Raw genomic sequence first — 19,373 nt, forward strand, 5'->3', positions numbered from 1 at the left:
GCACCCCTTATGCTGATAGCAATGATGACGACTCTATGTCGGAGATGGGTAGCGATGGACATATGGAAAGGAAAGCTTCTGATTACCCAAGATATGATTAGAATCAAGTTGTTCCTAAGTTTGAATTAGGGATGAAATTTAGTTGCAAGAAGCAGTTCAAAAAAGCTATTATCAAGTATGGGCTAGTTGAAAGGAAAGTCATAAACTTCATCAAGAATGATCCAGTAAGAGTGAGGGCCAAATGTGACTGGAAAGGATGTCCTTGGGTTTGTCTTCTGTCCACAAATTCCAGAACTGATAGCTGGCAGATTGCTACATTTGTGGATGAACATATGTGTCCACCCAGGAGAGATAACAAGCTTGTGAGTTGTGACTACTGGTAGAATAGCTGCCAAGTATGAAAAGTTCATATTTGCTAACCCATCATGGAAGCTACCACTAATGAAGGTAACAGTCCAAGAAGAGATGTTTGCTAATGTCTCTATCTCTAAACTGAAGAGAGCCAAGGCTCTAGTTATGAAAAAAGCCATGGATGCAACTAAGGGACAGTACCTAAAGCTCTATGACTATCAGCTAGAGATACTTAGGAGTAACCCAGGCAGTACTGTTGTTGTCAATAAGGAACCATACATGGACCCTCCTATTTTTTCAAAGGATGTATATTTGTCTAGATGCTTGTAAGAGAGGATTTCTTGTTGGGTGCAGAAAAGTAGTTGGCCTTGATGGATGCTTTTTTAAAGGGCTACAAATGGTGAGCTTCTTTGTGCACTAGGACGTGATGCAAACAATCAGATGTACCCAATTGCATGGGCAGCAGTGGATAAGGAGACAAATGATAGTTGGGACTGGTTCTGTGATCTGTTGTTTAAGGACATATGTGTTGGTGATGGTACTGACTGGGTCTTCATATCAGATCAGCAAAAGAGACTTTTAAATGTAGTTGCAAAGTGGGCTCCTCAAGCTGAGCACAAAAATTGTGCAAGGCACATTTATGCCAACTGGAAAAAGGACTTCAAGAAGAAGGAGTACCAAAAGAGATTCTGGAAATGTGCTAAAGCACCATGCATTATGTTGTTCAATTTGGCCAGAGCAAGGTTGGCTCAATTCACTCCTGCAGGGGCACAAGCAATAATGAATACCCATCCACAACATTGGAGTAGGGCTTGGTTCAGGTTAGGCTCTAACTGTGACTCAGTAGACAACAATATTTGTTAGTCTTTCAACAAATGGATAGTTGAGTCTAGATTTTTCCCGATTATCACAATGCTGGAGACAATTAGGAGGAAGGTGATGGTGAGGATCCAAGAGCAAAGGAGCCAAAGTGATAGGTGGAACACTGTTATATGCCCAAATATCCTAAAGAAGTTAAATTTATACATCAGCCTGTCTAATGCTTGTCATGCTATTTGCAATGGTGATGATCCATATGAAGTCAAGCATTGGGATAACAGGTTCACAGTTGACTTGCAGAAAAAAGAGTGTTCTTGGGATAACAGGTTCACTGTCATCAGATGCACAAAGTGTAAGCGCTCTGGTCACAACAGATCAACTTGTGAGAAGATAAATGAGCAAGGAACATCTGCCCCTGGTACTTCTCAAAGTGTTGGCACTTCAAATATGGTGCCTGCAGTGTCAAACACCCAACAAAGCCAAAGCACAAAAAAGAGGAAAGCAACTACATCTCCTGAAATTTCTGAAATGAGTGGTAGATGTGGCAAGAAGGTGATGCATGTTCACACTAAAATGCCTTATTTCCTACTTATTTATGCACTATAATATTTTCTTATTACAAACTTGTCACCAGGCAAACAACAAAAACCAGAAGATTACCACTACAAGCGCAAAGGCAAAGGTGTCTACAAATGTTGGTGGCTATGCCGATCTGAAGCTCCATGCTAATGTCTCACTTTCTCAAGCCAGTTCAAGTGTGAAGGTCAACATCAACTCTGGGACGGCAAGTGCTCATGTTTCAGCTCATGAACCTGGAAACTCTAAGAAAACAGCACCAAAAAGACCCTTTCATGCACCACTGATGCTACTTCCTCCATGGCAGAGTGACAAACTGTGACTCTATGATATCAGCTCATGTAATCTTTTGTTGTCATGCCAGACTATGTGGCTAGTTATCATGTAACTTAAGTATCGATGACATGCCAGACTATGTGGCTTGTTAGTGTGTTGGATTATGTAAACTGCTATGCCAGACTTGGTTGCCACTATTGATCCAGCTAATATGCTTAGCTGATAAATTGATCTCAACGACATTGCACATACACACATCACATAAATGTAACATGATTCATATACACATCATTGGTGGTACATAAGTTCTGCTACTCAACAGCACTACATTAGTTCAAGGCCTACTTCAACACTACTATACCAGCTCAGTTCACAACTGCGAGAAAAATATGCATGACAACAAGGATTGCAATTGCAGCATATAAAACAGCAAAAATCTTTCCCCATCGGACTGCCATCTTAACAGTGCCTTCCACCACTTGTTTATGCTGAACAAGCTGCATCTTCAACACCCTGATCTCTTCCTTCCGCTGGTCAGTGCCTCCTAGCACCTTTCCTATGAACTCCACCTCTTCCTTCAATCATTCAATCTCCATCTCTAGCCTCAGAATTTGTGTCTTCAGTAAATAGTGTGTCACCACCTCAGACCTGACGAAGCCTTTCTTCTCAATATATCTAGCATAATCATCTCCCCACATGTAGTATGAACAGAGAGGGTTCTGCATGTTTCAAACACAAAGACCAAAGCTCTCAGACTTATATCCAATCAAAACAAGAAGGAAATCAAACCTAAATAAAAAATCGATATCATTCACCTGGATGTATTTCTTGGGGCATTTGAAGACCCTCTCTATGTAATTCCTCAGCGACTTCGAAACAAGCTCTAGGACCTGCTCCTTCTTGCAGATCGGGCACTGAATCAATGGCAATCCACTTGGCTCCGTCGCCCTTGCCTCCAGACCCAGCCTTGCAGTCCTACTCAATGAGCTCTCCGACATGGCAAAGAAGGAGGCTAGAAATCCCACGGAATGGCTCCAGCTAGCCGGCTCCTTGCTCGCCGGCACGCCTTGGTCGCCGCCGCCTTGCTCGCCGCCGCACCTTACTCGCCGGCGCCTTGCTCGCCGCCGCACCTTGCTCGCCGGCGCCTTGCTTGCCGCCGCTAGGTTTTCGAGATGGAGGGAACGAGGAGGAATGGTGAAAAGGACGGGTCGGGCCGGTCCCTTCTATCGGCCTCAAGGTGAGACGGCGGTGGGCCCACCCATCAGATCCGACGTGGCGTCGAAACAGCCAAAACCGGGGTCAAAACCAGGAAGGGGGAACATTTGATCCGGTTTGGGGAGTTCAAGGAGTAATAGTACCCGGTTTCGTAGTTGTGGGAGCAGAATTAGACTTTCGCAATAGTTGGAGGAGCAAAAACAGACTTTTTCCTTTTCTTTTTAAGCAAAACTGCGTAGAGACTACGGAGCACTTACTCGGCAGCGGCAGTTGTGGTGTGTTGTCATGTGTGTGAGCAAGCGTTTTACTACACAAATATGTACTTTGTTTTTTTAGGGAGAAGAATACATACATCGAATCAAAAGGTAGTTGCAGGCTGTGCACGTGGCGAACAATATTATACGAACAAGTACAAAAGTTCAGGAAAATTATGGTCATTTGTGTACAATAGTTAAAAAGGACAAGTTGGTGTACATTAAGTTCACAAATGTACTTTTTTATTTATAAATGGTCATATGTCTATGATATTTTTTTGAAACGTAGTATAGCATACACTCGTTTACATGCACACACACTCACCCTGTAAACAAATAAGCTCGTATAATAATTTGTTTGTGTTTTCACAAAACTCATAATAATTTTGTTAAGTAGGATGACCACCCACGAGATTCCAATCATGCCAAGAATCCTATCCGGTAGTATCATGTTATTAAAAACTACATAATAGGGAAGGAGGGATAGGGTCATCCGGATGGTCTCCGTGGCAGGAGAGGAGCGAAGGATGAGGGAACGGAACAAAATCGACCACCTTCCAGAAGTTCTTCAGTTCCGCCGTAGCCGCGCACACCACGCCTCCTTCTCCCGAAAGCCAACCGAGGGCCTCACCTCCACTCCTCTCTCCCTGACGATGGTCGAGGCGTGCAACAGGGATCGACCCACCCATCTGTCCTCGGCGTCGTCCTTGTGATTTGTGAGCCCTCATAGCTGCAACTGCAAGACCAAGGTCGATTCTCTTGCCATGTGATGGGGATCACAACTGAATTATTTCGCTCTGTTCCCCAGGATTTGGGGGTTTCGATCCAACCCACACGCCACCATGAAAATGATTTCTGATACGATGCTCAAAGACCGCCCCTTTATGAAGTTTACTCTTTGATTTCCAAAACAAAAGATATGTTTTCCATCATTTTGATTAGTCTATACACATCTTTACAATACGATTCACGCAACAAAAGCTGGCCAGCCAGCGTGGCCACGTCGCCCACTTTTTCCGGCCGTCCGATCGGGAACACGAACAGTCCAGATCGTGCAAATCCTAGAAGTTTTGCAAAAAAAACCTTGTACTAATGGAAAATCAACCCGCAGTCCCTCTAGCACGTCGACCCGCTCCTGCTCCACCGCCGCGCCTAGAGGAGCCGCCGCCGCCGCTCCACCGCACCGCGTGCCGGGGATCTGCTCCCCGCCATGGCCCCATGCGGGCACTCGCCATGGCCGCCGGCCAGGAAGGGGCGGAGGAGGGCGCGCCAAATCGGGCTACCACAGAGCTCGAGGAGGGTGTCGACACCGCTGTAGCCGGACGTCGAGGCCGCCAGATTTGGCTGTCGCCGCCACGGGCCGAGCTCGAGGCCGCCGAATCTAGCCAGCCCCGCCGTCTCCCCGCCGCGCAGCCGTTCGCCAGCGCCGCCGCCATGGAAGGGCACTGGAGGAGGGAGCAGGAGAGGGCGAAGTGCCGGGCGCCGCAACTCCGGCGCTACGCTCGAGCTCGAGCGTAGCGCACACGCGGCGGCTCTGCCCTCCCCGAAGACCATGGCAAGGAGGGGGAGGAGGCTAGGGCGGAAGGAAAGGCAGAGCCGGAGGAGGACAGAGCGGAGAGGGAGGTGGAGGCGGAGGAGGCGAGGGCGGAGGGAGAGGAGGCTAGGGACGAAGGGGGCGCCGACGCCGACGTGCTCCATGGAGAGAGAGAGGGGGGGAGGGTGTGGATGGGGAGCGAAGAGGGCCGCGAAATAGGAAAAGGAGAAGGGGAAAGAGAAAAAAGAAAAGAGAAAACAACAGAGAAAGAGAGAAAAAAGAAAAAAGAGAGAATAAATAAGAAAAAACTATTTTATTCAATTAAAAAACGAGAGGAGATGGTAGTTCCAAATGGTTGAATAAAATATATGATAGTTGGTACAGAACGAGATATAGAGTGCGGATGGGTGCAGAAGAACTAGATATTGAGGAGAGAATCTTGATGACCACGATGGACTATTTCTTTTAGAGGATGAATTTAGAGTATTACAAGTACGGACAGTCTAACATAGCGCAGCAGCAGAACAGTTGCAAAAACAATATATCAACAAATATTTAATTTTTATTTGACAATTTCAAGCTCAACATTAATTGTCTCTACAGTTAAAGAGAGCCCCAACAACAGTATAGGTGCCGAAGGGATACGTATAGGTGCCGAAGGGATACGTAGATGCCCAAACAAGAATGCATACTCAGAAAAAACAAAATAAATACATGTAATACGAAAAATAATGCATGTACAACTCAAATGGCTCATTCACTTGCCACATGCAGTCCGGTCTTCTCTCCCAAATAATTTACAAAAAACTCAATATTTTCAAAATCTAAATCGCAGCCCAACTTTTTCGGTTCATGGAAATTTGTAAAGAAAATCTTAGATTTTCATAAAATCAACCCGCAGTCCTGATCCTCACTCAATAGTTGCTTTACAAAAATGCTCAGATTTTAATTAAATCAAACCACAACCTGTTTCATAAAATCAACATTATATAATGCTTGAATTTTAATTAAATCAAACCACAGCCTGTTTCATAAAATCAACATTATATGTTCAATTTGAATACCAAAACGCACTAAAATCAAAAGTTGTCCAAAATAAAATTTGATCAAAAATTTAAATACTAAATAATTTTAGATCAAATTTAAAATGCAAATATATACAATGACAATATGAAGTCCAAATATATACCAAATGCAAAAACAGGCTGCAAACTATGACACATACGTGAAAACAACGAAGCGACGGATTTGCCTTACCTATGTTGCCTAATAAAAATGATCAATTTGAACACCAAAATGCATTAAAATTAAAAGTTGTCCAAAATGAAATTTGATCAAAAATTTAAATACTAAAAATAATTGTAGATCAAATTTAAAATGCAAATGTATACTATGACAATATGAAGTCCAAATATATACCAAATGCAAAAACATGCTGCAAACCATGACACCTATGTGAAAACAATGAAGCGACGGATTTGCCTTACCTATGTTGCCTAATAAAAATTATAGAGCTACCTGCATCAAATAACTATTACTCTATATATTAGTTTACATGGCATCAAAGTTGTAAGTAATAATTATAATGTCAGAGATCACTAAATAAATAAATTACTAACACATGCAAGATATCTCAAAATCAACATATAAGAAGCTATGGTACCCATCCGACTCATAGCTACCTCAACTCACCATAGCCGACAGAAAATCAGGGGGCCATCAGCAGTGGATGCAGCCCACACACTAGCCATACGCGGCAACGCCGCTAGGATCAAAACTTAAAAACAAAAGGTCGTAATGTGATGCAAATTCCGCACGACAGGGGATATTCATCTCTTTGTTGTTCCGGATTTAGGGTTCGATTGAAACCCCACATGATGATTTCTAAAATTGATTGTGTAGCAATTTAAAATCCCATGTTGAAATATGCAATGCATACTTGGAATATTTTTGAAGATTGTGGAAATCACAAAAAACTAACTGTGCAAAGCATAAGGATAAGTTCGGCAAGATAAGAATGTTCTAGAAGAGTGGAGAGCATATATGAGTCATAGTTGTCATGCTTCATGGTGAAGTGTGGAATGTTATACAGAGGAACATTATACATAAGAAATATTTGTATTTGTATGATATGATAGAGATAGAGAAAACTCTAGAATTGTAGAAGAGTGTAGAAGGTGGACACAGGGCAACACCATATTAGCCATGGACTCCTATATATATGGATGGAGTCACTCCCCTACCCCCGAGCCATGCCAAGTTGAAGCCATTTGGAGATGGCATAGGTAGCCACCATGGAGACTTGAATGACATGCCAATGGATGGTATGAGTAGAGTGTGATAGAGTTGACACATAAAAAGTGTAAGAGTTGTATTTTAGTTGTGTTATGAATAGAGAAGTTGAGTTCCTTGTAGAGAGTTGTTCTCCCATGTTGGTGTCAATGTAAAAGTTTCTAGAGTAGTGTGGGTATAAGGTCCACAGAAGAAGTGGTAGCATACTAATTTGTGTCGCTTCTAATCATGCATTTTTGGGCTTTTAACCATGTCTTTATTCAGGGTTGCATATATAGTGAAGCATGCAGTATGTGTTGGTGTTTTGGATCAAGATACGGAGGGTGTTTTGAGCCGGCAGTAGTTAGTAGAGCATGTAATGAGATTTGAGGGATGTGCTTATCCTTAATGATAAACATATGCTTGTTCAATAACATGCCAACCCAATAACCAATGTAGTTTCGAAAGTTTCCTAAAACTGTTGTTTGGCACTAAAGTCATATGTTTCCTAACATAGTTTGTTTGTGTTTGGTGAAATCTTGCACATATTTAAATCAATTTTTGCATACCATCGTCTACTCATATCATACCATCCAATGTGCTCTCAAATTCTCAAGCCATGCTCTAGTCGAGTAGCCCCAACCGAGCTGCTTTAGTGTAACCAAACTCTGTGTAGGTGGTTTTACTAGGTCAACTATTAGGTGAAAGGTGAACCTCAAGCTGAGTTATCAATTTATTGCTAGATTTGGTGGGCGTGGACAATTCCATCGTTTTAAGTTTGCTAATTGGGTAATGAGAAATAGGTGTTCCTGTGTGCTCAATCACAAATTTCTCATCCCTTGCTTTGCTGGGTTAACATGTATTCGTATGTTCATTTGTAGATTGAGACATTGAAGGAGAGAGGTGTTTCTTTAATGAACATAATTTGTACACCAAACTGATTATAGGTATGTAGATTAGGACATTACCTTTGCCTTGAAGTATTATCCGGTGCTTATATTTGTGTGGTGATCAGTTCTACTTCACCTACTCAATTTCCATGGCTTTGTAGTATTGATCTGTCTCGTGAGGATAAGGTAATTTTGGAAGCTTAACGAGGCCGGGCTGATGGATGCACTAATCACGAGTGGGTTGACATTTGGGAGCACGTTGGTTTTAGAATATGATAAGTTGAGGAGAGGAAGGAAAGCAGTAGGGAAAGCCTCGTGGAGAGATGAGGCACTGTATCATTTATGCCAGCCTACCAGGGTGAAATAATAAACTAAATGTGCCTTGCAAGGCAAACCAGATTGGGAGCTATGTCTTGGCGCAGACAAGCCACTTTGATGTCCCTGCTGAGAGTTCAATATTTGGAATGGTATGACTTATGGTTCTTCGTTTCCCCCTTGATCAGTACTTTGATGTCCCTGCTGAGAGTTCAATATTTGGAATGGTATGACTTATGGTTCTTCGTTTCGCCCCTTGATCAGTAGGATAACACTTTTAGTCCATGATTTTCCTCCTAAAACGTTGGTATTGAGTTACCTTTTAATGGTCATTGTCACGCATCGACATAGGGAGCGACGCTATTGGGATCCATTTTGGGTAAGGTTTTTGGACATGAATCTTCGCGGCATGGGGCTTACACCGTATGGCCCTCTGTCTCGGCTTTGTGCTCACCGTGGTAGCCTTTGGCACCATGTCTCAATCACTTAAGAAGTGATCTCGGGCATATGTTGGTTGGGAGAGAGACTGAGTGCTTGTGAACTCTCTCGTCCAAGTGCTTGGCAACATGCCTAAGGGCAAGGGGTGGGAGGTTCTTCGTTCTTTCTCTCATGCTTTAATGTTAGATAGGTCTGGGTGGTACCCATTTTTGGAGTAGATGTTATTGAGTTAGGTATCTATGTTATTAGGACACCGAGACATGTTATCCAACTGTGTTGCAAGAACGCTGCTAGGATCATGACTATATTATTACCAAGACATGTTATCAAACCGTGTTGAAAAATGCTTGTGCCATTTGTTTGATGTATTATCACGTAAATTGGGATGTCAGCATTCTAAGTGTCACGTGTTTTGAACATGATCTTTGCCTGTGTGCTATTGCTTGCCCTTTTTTACTTGTATACACACCAATATCCGTTCGTGATGAGTAACGCCTAGCCCAGGTTAAAGATGTGCTCTATGCAGATAATGCTGGATCCGCAACGATTTTGGCAGTGATGATTTTGTAACATGTTTATTATAAATTTGTGAACAGGTTATTACGAATTTATAACAGGAGTAGACGCTGATCAGTTCACGACGCGCATCAGAGTTTGAACTCGTTTTGGCTTCCAGCCCAAACAATACGTAACCTAACAGGAGCCCAGTAAGAACAACTCCAATCTCAGCCAAGTCTTGGCAGCACAACGCCACGCCGGTGAGGTAGTGGAGGAGACCGGAGGGGAGGCGCCGCGGCGGCGATGGCGGGCGGCGACCGGGAGCGGGACGTCGAGGAGGAGACGCGGAACCAGATGATGCAGAACCTCTTCGGCGACCAGTCGGAGGACGAGGAGGAAGCGGACGACGACGACGACGTCGTCGTCGAGGTCGTCGGCGAGGACTACCGCCCCCAGCTCCAGCACCCGCCGCAGCAGCGACTCCATGAGCTGGACGACGACGTCGACGACGAGGAGGAAGACGACGCCCGCAGCCACGCCCACGCCCACGCCCGCTCCGGCGGCTACCACTCCGTAAGCCCGCCCAGCTCCCAATCTTGGAGTATCTCCCTTGCCCCCGTGATTCTGATTCGCCCGCAGTAGCTTTCTGCTTCCCGTCGGACCGGTTAGGTTTTGGGATTCGTCAGGTTGGGAGCCTCGCGGTTGGGGATGCAGTTGGTTTGGGGGGCGGATTTATTGGAATTTTGCAGGGAAAATTGGGGACGCACTTGATTTTTCACTTTTGGGTAGTGGATGCAGAGAAACATAGATGAATCCATGAATTTATTTGCTTCATTTTGACTTCAAGCCCAGTCCTGTCTACCATGAAATCCAACTTAAACATCATGGTAACACTACGGGAAGAAATGCAATATGAAAATTGCATAGCTCTAAACCTATATACATCTCTGGAATGAACAGCACTGAACCTATCTAGTGTGAATTTGGGCCACTGTGCTCTGCTAGTGCCACCAAAGAGTTCAAGATCAGCTCATGTAATTTTCCTTCTGTCATCCTTACATTCTAATACTGTGCACTCAAAGGAAAGCTGTCTGATTTAACACTTATATTGATGGATTTATGTAGGAAGAAGTGGATGGTGAGGCAGAGAATGGAGGGGAAGGTGAAGGCGAAAGTGAGGGGCAAATTGGAATGGAAGAGGAAAGTGAAGGTGAAGCTCATCGTGCAGATCTTGATCAAGCAGAAAGTGATGGGGACAAGGTCCAGAGCTCCCCCGAAAGAGAACTCAATGACCAAAGGATGGAACCTGATGCAAGAGGAATGGATAGTGAAGATGAAGGCTACCAGCAGAGGACAGTATCTAGAAGAAGGGGAGTTGTTGCCTCTGAATCTGAGGGATCTGAAGACAATTACTATGCTGATGGAGGTCAAGAAGATGAGGAGGCTCACCAAACAAGGAAACCAAGGTTAAGGGAAAACCAGAATGCTGCATATCAAACTATAAAATAGTAATATTGTTAAGCCTTACAGTTTTGAGTAGTCAACTCATTGGTTTATTAAATGTTTAGTTATTTTGGCAGTGACTTTATCTACACATTCTTCGCTTATTTTGACCCTTTATAATCATGCAGTAGCTTGTGGTAGTAACAATTTTATTGCGCAGCTCCCCAATGGAGGAAGAAAGAGATCAGGAAGTTGTTCGCGATGTGTTTGGTGATAGTGATGAAGATGAACCGGCTCCATATGGTGCACGCCATGAAATTGATGAAGACTCACATGTAAGATACTAAGATTCCGTTATCATGTCGGCCCCCTTTTCCCCCCAATTTTAAGTGAGAAGTAGGATTAATTGCCTTAAAAATAAATAAAAAACGTCTTGCAGAATCCACGCAAGTTACTGCTTAGAATGTAGAGAGTAAACTCGATAAATTGGCCCTTTTATTTTCCTTTCACGCTTGCATACGTAAATCTGAGATTTTTAAGTCGTTCATGTGAACATTTTTTGCTGGCACTTGATTTATCCAAAGTCTGAACGGAAGCTATTTTTTAGCTTCATGTCTTGCATGTGTTCTACTCAAATCCATTGATCCGGTCAGCTTTGATAAATGTTCACTTCCATTGCCTGTTATTCTTTTTGATAGCTTTTTTTTCTTCAAATTCCTGTTGTGCTCAATAAAATTCTTCTTCCTTTTCTTTTGTAGAGATCGCCTATGGAGGATGAAGGACAGTATGAGAAGGACATGCAACCAGATGATGTAGTGGCTGACGAAGATATGCAATATGAATCTGATGAAAATCGTGAACTGAAACCAAAAGAGAAACCAGTTGGTCCACCGCTGGACTTGGTAGTTCCATTTAGGCAACCACCAGCTCGACCTGAAAAAGTGAGTTATTGCCATGTGAATACATTTAAGCCATACTCTTTATATTTGACCACATCGCTGCTGTCTTTTTCTGATGAGACAATTCCATGTTCTTCATTGTTTGATGTTTATCGATTGCCATTCTCAATTTGAAAATTTTCATGTTTTTGTAGCATGCAGTTTAATAGCGTTTTTAATGAATTTATAAGGTCACTTGTGTATTTGCCTTCATTACACCAAAGAATTTAATGTTGTTTAATGCCATGTCATGTTTTTCTTGCTGTATATATCCATTATTACATCGGTTAATATTCCTTGATATCTACAATGTTACTGTCTGATGCTTGTTTCATTGATGATGTTCTCTATTTAGCATTTACACCTTGCTACCTGGCTAGTGTAACACAACCGAAGAAGTGTGGAGCTCGATCTTCTGTGAAACACTGTGCTTATGCTTGTCCAAGAAAGCATGTATCTGGTTGCTGTTCTTTTATGTTAAATATGATAATTTAGCAAACATGTTCCCTTTCAACCTTTTCATGCTTCGCTAGGAGTTTTATGATCCATGGTCAAAGGTTTGCACCTCTGCTGCTTTTCACATAGGCAATTATTGACTGTTCTCCTATTTTGTAGATGAATGTGATCAAGGTATCAAATATCATGGGGATCGACCCTAAACCCTTTGATCCAAAAACATATGTGGAAGAAGATGTTTTTGTCACAGATGAATCTGGGACTAAGAAAAGGATACGGCTAGAGGACAATATTGTGCGGTGGAGAACTGTTAGGAACGCCGATGGCACTACATCTGTAAGTGAAATGTTGTCCATGTATCAATGAGGCTAGGAACTCACTAGCTACTGATGATGCTTGACTGATTCTTCTCTGTGTTTGAGTGTTTGCAATTTTCTTTTGTTTCTTAACTGCCGTTTCCTTTTCTCTGTGTTATGTTCAAAGAAAGCAACTCTAAGGCTAGGCTAGGCTTCCTGTTGCCATGCTTAACTTAAAGAGTTTGGCCATTTTCAGTTTTTATTTGGTAGTTACATATATGCTTGTGCGGGTTGTATTGATGATTATGTGTTTATGTGTAGATAAATTTCTCCGTTGATACTTTCTGAGGTTTCATTTCTTTTTACTGTGGTTACTGAAGCTTTTTTTAACTATTACAGTGTGAAAGCAATGCACGCTTTGTAAAATGGAAAGATGGAAGTATGCAGCTTCTGATTGGCAATGAAGTTCTTGATATATCTGTACATGATGCCCATCATGACCAGTCCCATCTGTTTTTGAGGAATGGGAAGGTAAATAAGTCTTCTTTACAGCTCTTTTTCAATCATCAATGATTAAGTTTCATTGACATTAGTAATTTTGAACATTATAATGCAGGGAATTCTACAATCACAAGGAAGGCTTTTGCACAAAATGAGATTTATGCCATCTTCCTTGTCTTCAAAGTCGCATCGCTTATTAACTGCTCTGGTTGATTCTCAGAATAAAAAAACTGTTAAGATGCAAAAATGGTTTGAGACTAAGGATCCTGAGAAAGTGAAACAGGAAAGGGAAAGGGTAACTAATTCACAATCACTTTATCCACTGGACATTATGTATGTGCATGACTTTTTTCCCTGCCCATTCGAACTAAGATCCTAGCTCAGGTGTGCATTGCTTGTGTTATGCTTTTCCTGCCCATCTGTTTCTCTTGTTGGCAGTACTAGGGCTTGACATAATTCCTTGCATCGCTAGCGTTTTCTTAAGATGATTGGGACTGTCCGGTCTGTCCCAATGTATAAACCTACTGATTTTTCAATTACAAAGTCTTTTCTGTAGTTTTCCATATATAGTTTTCTATGTCAGTTCAGGTCTCACCTGCTTAATGAGGGGCCTAAAAGTTCTATTAGTTTCACTGTTTTATTAGTGTTATGATAATTTAGTGTGACATGCTCAAATTAGTATCCCAAAAGTAAAAGTTGCATCATGCAAAAGTCATTGATTAAGGCACAAAAAAAATACTCCCCTCGTTCCAAATTACAGGCCGTTTTGGCTGTTCTAGATACATGGTTTTTCCTATGTATCTAGACATAACGTAAGTGCATAGCAAATGTTATCTAGAAAAGCCAAAACGATCTATAATTTGGATTGGAGGGAATAGGTTGTCAACTCAATTCAGTAACGACACTCAAGTCTTGTTTCTTGCTGTTCTGGTTTTCCCTCTTTTTTTTTCAAAACTGATTTCATAAGCATTTGGGCGGATGTTGTCCTTTCTACTGATACAGTAATTGTGCAGAGTTTGGGCCAAAATATCCGGGCCCATTCAATTCTTCAACGCAAAAGAGAAAAGGTGAACCGCAAGTACACACAACCTACCCGGCCAAGGCGACAGCTTTCTCCAGGCTTCTTGGAAGATGCTTTAGATGAGGTTGATTCCTTGTTGTTTAGCTGCTTTTTTTTTGCCAATTAGATAGTATTGTTATTAGCAGCTATTGCCATATGCACATCAACTCCTGTTGCAACTTGCAACAGTGCCACTCCTGTTAGGTTCATCTACCCAGTCATCACCAAAATGGAAACAATGGAAAAAGAAAAATGAAGAAAAAAGTTTGGTTGAGTGAAAACAAGTTTATGATACAGTTTTGCCTAGTTGAGATTTTTTAGGCACAATTGAATTCAGGAAGCGTAGCAAGTGGAGAACTGTGCCTAATAACTGCTTTTCCTTTTTTTTTCTTTTTACACTAACCAATCTTTTTATCTGAGCTACTGTGTGAATATGCCTATACCACACTTACATATGTTTCATTTACAACAAAATTAGTGTAAACTGGTTGAAGCTTATTCCAGCTATGCCTTTTTTTATATGATTCCAGCTATGTCTTTAATGATGAGATATTTCTCATTTGTGTATGATGTGTTACTCAACTCTTGGGAGTACCCCTTGTTGAATGGATACATGCAGAATTGGGCTACATGATAATCTTACCCTGTTATTGTTGCTTATGTTTCGTTAGGATTTAGTATTTTAGATACATATTTGAATAGCTGGTCTTTAGGGATAATAAAGAGCCGTGCTGTGCTTCAGTATTAGCCAGGACAGTGCCAAGTATTGATTGAAGTTGTTCATATTTGGCAGGATGAGGAGCCTGACTATGGTTCTCGGCGGATGCCAGCTCGTAGACGTTTTGAGGATGAGTTGGAAGCTGAAGCGCTAGCTGAGAGGCGTATCATTAATGCAAAGAAGGTGAGCAATTTAGCTCATTATTTCACAGTTCTCACTTCAACCAAACTTATAATATTTGTACTTATCTATATGCCCTGCACATTTTCAGTCAAATATGAGCAGAAATGTTCCCCGCAAACCATCATATGCTCCTGCTCGTCCACCGAGACGTCAAGCTGATGAATACTCAGAAAGTGAGAGGGAGGAATCAGAATATGAAACTGATGGCGAGGATATTGAGCACTCACCAACCCGTGGAAGGGAAGATGAGCTGGATGAGGAAGATGAATACGAGGAAGATGCTGAGGATGAAGCGCCTCTGTCAGATGAAGAAATGGAGGTTAGATATCTGGGCCTGGAAAAACAGTGTTGCTTTTCCCATAGATTAGGCACTCTGGATTTCATAGCATTAAATAGCAAGGTTCAGGTTTTTCTTAAGCTAACATTTCAAAGAATGGAATACTTTGCATGACACAATAATAAGAATTCCAGAAAGTTGGACTGCAGAACTAGAATTTATTTGAAATTCGTTTTAAAAGCCAGAATTGTGTGGGCAGACTTTTAGTCAGTAAACTTGGATTAATTGTTAGTAGATTGGTAAGGGCAGCTTCTCAGTTTTGCGGATCTTACGTAAGTTGAACTGTTAAACAAGAACAAAATGAAGTAGAGAGGAAACTTATTTTGCGGTATGTATTTGAAAGTGTGAAGATCATAGTCTATTTATTTTAGTATATTCCTGGGCAAGAAAGTGATAGCAAGATCATAGTCTATTTAGTTTTCCTGGGCAAGAAAATGATAGCAACGTCGCAGTCGAGTCCTGCTGACTATAGAACAGAAAGATTTATTCATCCAGAAAAGCGGGAATAATTGCCTCATTGCTGAAAGCAAGTGACTTGCTATCGTTTTAAATCTCTGTTGTGCAGTCACCTTTACCTTTTTGAATTTGGTGCACACTGAATTCTTAGGTTATGCAATTGCGCTCCTTGAGTGGGACACCAAAACTTGGAAACTGAAAAGAAAACGCCACTGCACATCTCTATATTATTATTTTTTTACAATCAAACTGGTACTGGCACTGCAGGCACCGAAACGGAAGAGAGAATCAGGAAGCAGCAGCCACAGGCGGGAGGAGCTGGTCTCCGAGGACGACGACGACGACTCTCCCCCGAGGAAGCAGCCGGCCGTTCAGCATCGCAGGAAGGCCGTCGTTTTCGACGACAGCGACGAGGACTGATTGACGATGAACAGGAAAAAAAACCTTGTAAAACATTGATGTATTGACCAGGTGCTACGGTTTTGTTTCAATTTTTTTTCTCTCAAGGAGAATTAATTGTTCCCTGGAAACAGGATGTCACGTTAATTGTTATTATTCAGCGTGCGGGTATTATTTAGTTTATAATGGTAAAGGAAAAGAAAGGCCCGTCCATATGCTACAGAGTTATAATTATGTGAAAATTCCACGTGCGTGCTTTTACGAAATTCCGGTGAAACTTTGCATGTCTCCTTGGTGGTGGTCGCCGCTGACCGGAATGGAGACGGTCGCCGAGGCGGCTTCGTCTTGGGAGACCCGCGACCGCGTCGTCGCCGACACTCCACGTCGGCGCCCACGCACCGGTCGTCTCCGGCTGTCACCAACACCATCCATCCCCTGCACCTGCATTGCAAACTTTTATGAACAAACCTTTATCAAGAGGCATCAATTTTTAACTATTATGAACAAACTTGATATGGATACATTTGGGGTGTGTTTAGATCATTTTGTGTTTTTTGAAGAAAATCTTCAATATTTGAAGTATTAAATGTAGACTAATCACAAAACTAATTACAGATCTCGTCTGTAAACTACGAGACGAATCTAACGAGCCTAATCGATCCATCATTAGAGCATGTTTACTGTAGCATTTATGTAGCAATTTAGTGTCTAATCACGTCATAATTAGGCTCATTAGATTCGTCTCGCGATTTACAGTCTATTTGTGTAATGCGATTTATTTTTTGACTACATTTAGTACACCATACAAACGATTTACAAAATTTTTGTATTTTACGTTTTGGGATCTAAACAAGGCCTTGATTACAGATGTAGTATCAAATAATCCTAAGTCTATAATCACAACAATTATAGTAAAAAATAAATGAATAATCAAACAAGGTGCTTCTTTTCTTTGGTATAAGAAGGGGCAAGAACCGTCGGTAGCGTTGCCCATAGGAAGGGCATGTGACGTCGTCGTTGAGAGGTTTTTCTTTTGTCCCTAGCAAAAGTTGCTTAAATGAATCTTTAGGGAAATGAAGATAAAGGGACAAAAATGGTTAGGGAAATGAAGATAAAAGGACAAAAATGGTGAGTCGAGGGAAACTGGCGGCTGACATGTTATACGAAGAGAGACAAGGCACCGCCGCTTGGTGAGGCGGTGTGGTACACTACCCTATCGTGGCATTATGCATGGAAGCAATGTGTAACTCAAGCAACACATAAGTACATAACTAATTAAATCTTTGTGTCTGTTGTACGGCCCACCTACCAATGGACTTATGATGGTTAGTTACTTACCTTCGATAAAGACGAGAGGAATTTTGGTAGGAAGGAGTTACTAGTGTTTCAAGCCTAGCTTTAATTTGGGGCTAAAGTAGGAATGGACTTGAGTGTAAATTTAAAAAACAAAATGGTTGAAGGACTGGAGATAAAAAAATACACTCTATAGGCCATGGACTTGTACCCCTACTTTTATCTTGGCAATTCCTGTTTCATGCTATCCTTGTGATGTTGTAGCCTTAGCAAGTGCTTAAAATATCCTACAGACGAATATCTTAATTTGGTTACCACCTAGAATGCCATGGGAGAGTAAGGATTTTTTTTAGTTTTCCAAGTATTATATACTTGTACCAATACAGTTTGAGTAACTGTTTAGGGGGATCCTACTTTGAAATAATGGAGAGATGAAATGTTGTCAAGCATCATAATTAGAGATAGGTGCCAAACGCAATACAAGCTTCTCTAAGGTGGGAAAAAATATCAGCAACAAATTTAGGCAATGGCACTACCATGTTTTTCCTATTTCTGGGAACTCTATTTTCCCTTCTTAGTTTTTTTTCCTCTTCCTCTTACAAACTCGCTAGGTCCTCCATCCTTCCTGATCCCAACCCTAGATTCCTAGAATGAGCTCGCTTGAGTACTCCACTCTACACCTCCTATACTCTCAAATCCTAGGACCCTACAAGCTGTAGCCATACCCAAAGCCTGTACCAAGGATAAAGTTGAGCTATTCAATGATAAATTTTTATATATGATTTTACAAACTTTACCCTAGTTTATATTCTTTTGTTCTAATTTTACTTTAGCATGTCCCAAATGCACTCAAAATGTTTTTAAGAAACAAAAGATCAAAACCAAATCTGACCTTTGTTAACTTCCTTCTCTATTGTCTAAGATCCTATCTCCGCTGCCGTAAATTCCTCCGTTGAGAGTGGCACTTAAACCACCACACATGGGAACTCCTATGTCCCTTGTAGGAAAGGGAGTAGAGGAACATGGCGGCATCCACCCGACAACCTTCTATTTATGACGAGCAAGCAAATCTAGTACGGGAGGAAGTGCCGGCGAGAATGAAAAGGTAGAGGGAGCGAGCGCAGCCCTAATAGATTCCTCGTGGGCTCACACCCGCCCATCTTCAATCGCACGAGTTCATTGGGCCGTTTAATGGACTATGGTCTTATGAATTTGGTCGGGACTTTTACATGGACAAGTGAGAAAGACTAGTAAGTGCGAGTAGCGGAATTCAGTCATGTCGTGGATTGATCCCACCGGTTTGGGCTTTGAGTTAGCGGCCTGGTAGGCCGATGTTTTTTAGAAAAATGTGGGCTTCTCTTTAGAAATATTTAAACGGCATGTTCAGTTACCATTCTTGCGGCTAGACTACAGTTAGAACTACAGCACCCGCTACTCTGGCTGCTACAACTATTGATATCTAGTAGCTGCAGCCGCAGCTACAACAATCTTTGCCGATCAGGCTGAAAGATACTAAATTTGACGCCAAAACCTCTTTGACTTGGAATGCATACGAACTTACCAATCTCGGCACCAATTTGCAATCTAGCCAATATTATCCACATGACCACATGTGAAAGAAAAGAATGGCACATCTCAAGCTACAACTATGCATATGCATGTTTGACGATCATGTTCACCGAAAAATGTGAACCACTTACAATTCCTTCCAGTGGTGGATAATTCCAACCCTAAAATGGAATTTCTAAATGAGCAACCAACGAAAAGTAAAACACTGATAGCAAGTGACTGAAGAAGGACCGCGGCAGCAGCAGCCAAGAAGCCGGCCACGCAGAAATGAACACCACAAAACCCAG

At 41.9% G+C, this 19,373-nt stretch overlaps 1 protein-coding gene across 2 annotated transcripts; it reads left to right on the forward strand.

Moving 5' to 3' along the window:
* The first annotated feature begins 9,640 nt into the window (after positions 1-9,640).
* Positions 9,641-16,452, forward strand: LOC120659217 (protein LEO1 homolog). Of its 2 annotated transcripts, none has more exons than XM_039937273.1 (11): positions 9,641-10,010; positions 10,563-10,945; positions 11,101-11,215; positions 11,639-11,821; positions 12,434-12,610; positions 12,970-13,101; positions 13,187-13,366; positions 14,085-14,216; positions 14,925-15,032; positions 15,121-15,351; positions 16,093-16,452. In XM_039937273.1, the coding sequence occupies exons 1-11, from the start codon at positions 9,741-9,743 to the stop codon at positions 16,243-16,245; spliced, it is 2,064 nt and encodes a 687-aa protein (XP_039793207.1). In that variant the 5' UTR covers positions 9,641-9,740; the 3' UTR covers positions 16,246-16,452. The 2 variants fall into 2 exon arrangements, with proteins under 2 accessions (XP_039793207.1, XP_039793208.1); XM_039937274.1 differs by having other exon boundaries at positions 9,645-10,010; positions 10,563-10,903.
* The last annotated feature ends 2,921 nt before the right edge of the window (positions 16,453-19,373 follow it).

Source organism: Panicum virgatum, chromosome 2N (genome assembly GCF_016808335.1).
Source record: "Panicum virgatum strain AP13 chromosome 2N, P.virgatum_v5, whole genome shotgun sequence".
Classification (NCBI taxonomy): Eukaryota; Viridiplantae; Streptophyta; class Magnoliopsida; order Poales; family Poaceae; genus Panicum; species Panicum virgatum.

What these genes read in the sequence shown, in the direction of transcription:
- LOC120659217 (XM_039937273.1), top strand. Translation starts at nt 9,741, where the DNA reads ATGGCGGGCGGCGACCGGGAGCGGGACGTCGAGGAGGAGACGCGGAAC. An exon ending in TGTTTTTGAGGAATGGGAAG is followed by an intron (nt 13,102 to 13,186) that starts GTAAATAAGTCT and finishes ATTATAATGCAG; the next exon opens with GGAATTCTACAATCACAAGG. An exon ending in TGAAACAGGAAAGGGAAAGG is followed by an intron (nt 13,367 to 14,084) that starts GTAACTAATTCA and finishes GTAATTGTGCAG; the next exon opens with AGTTTGGGCCAAAATATCCG.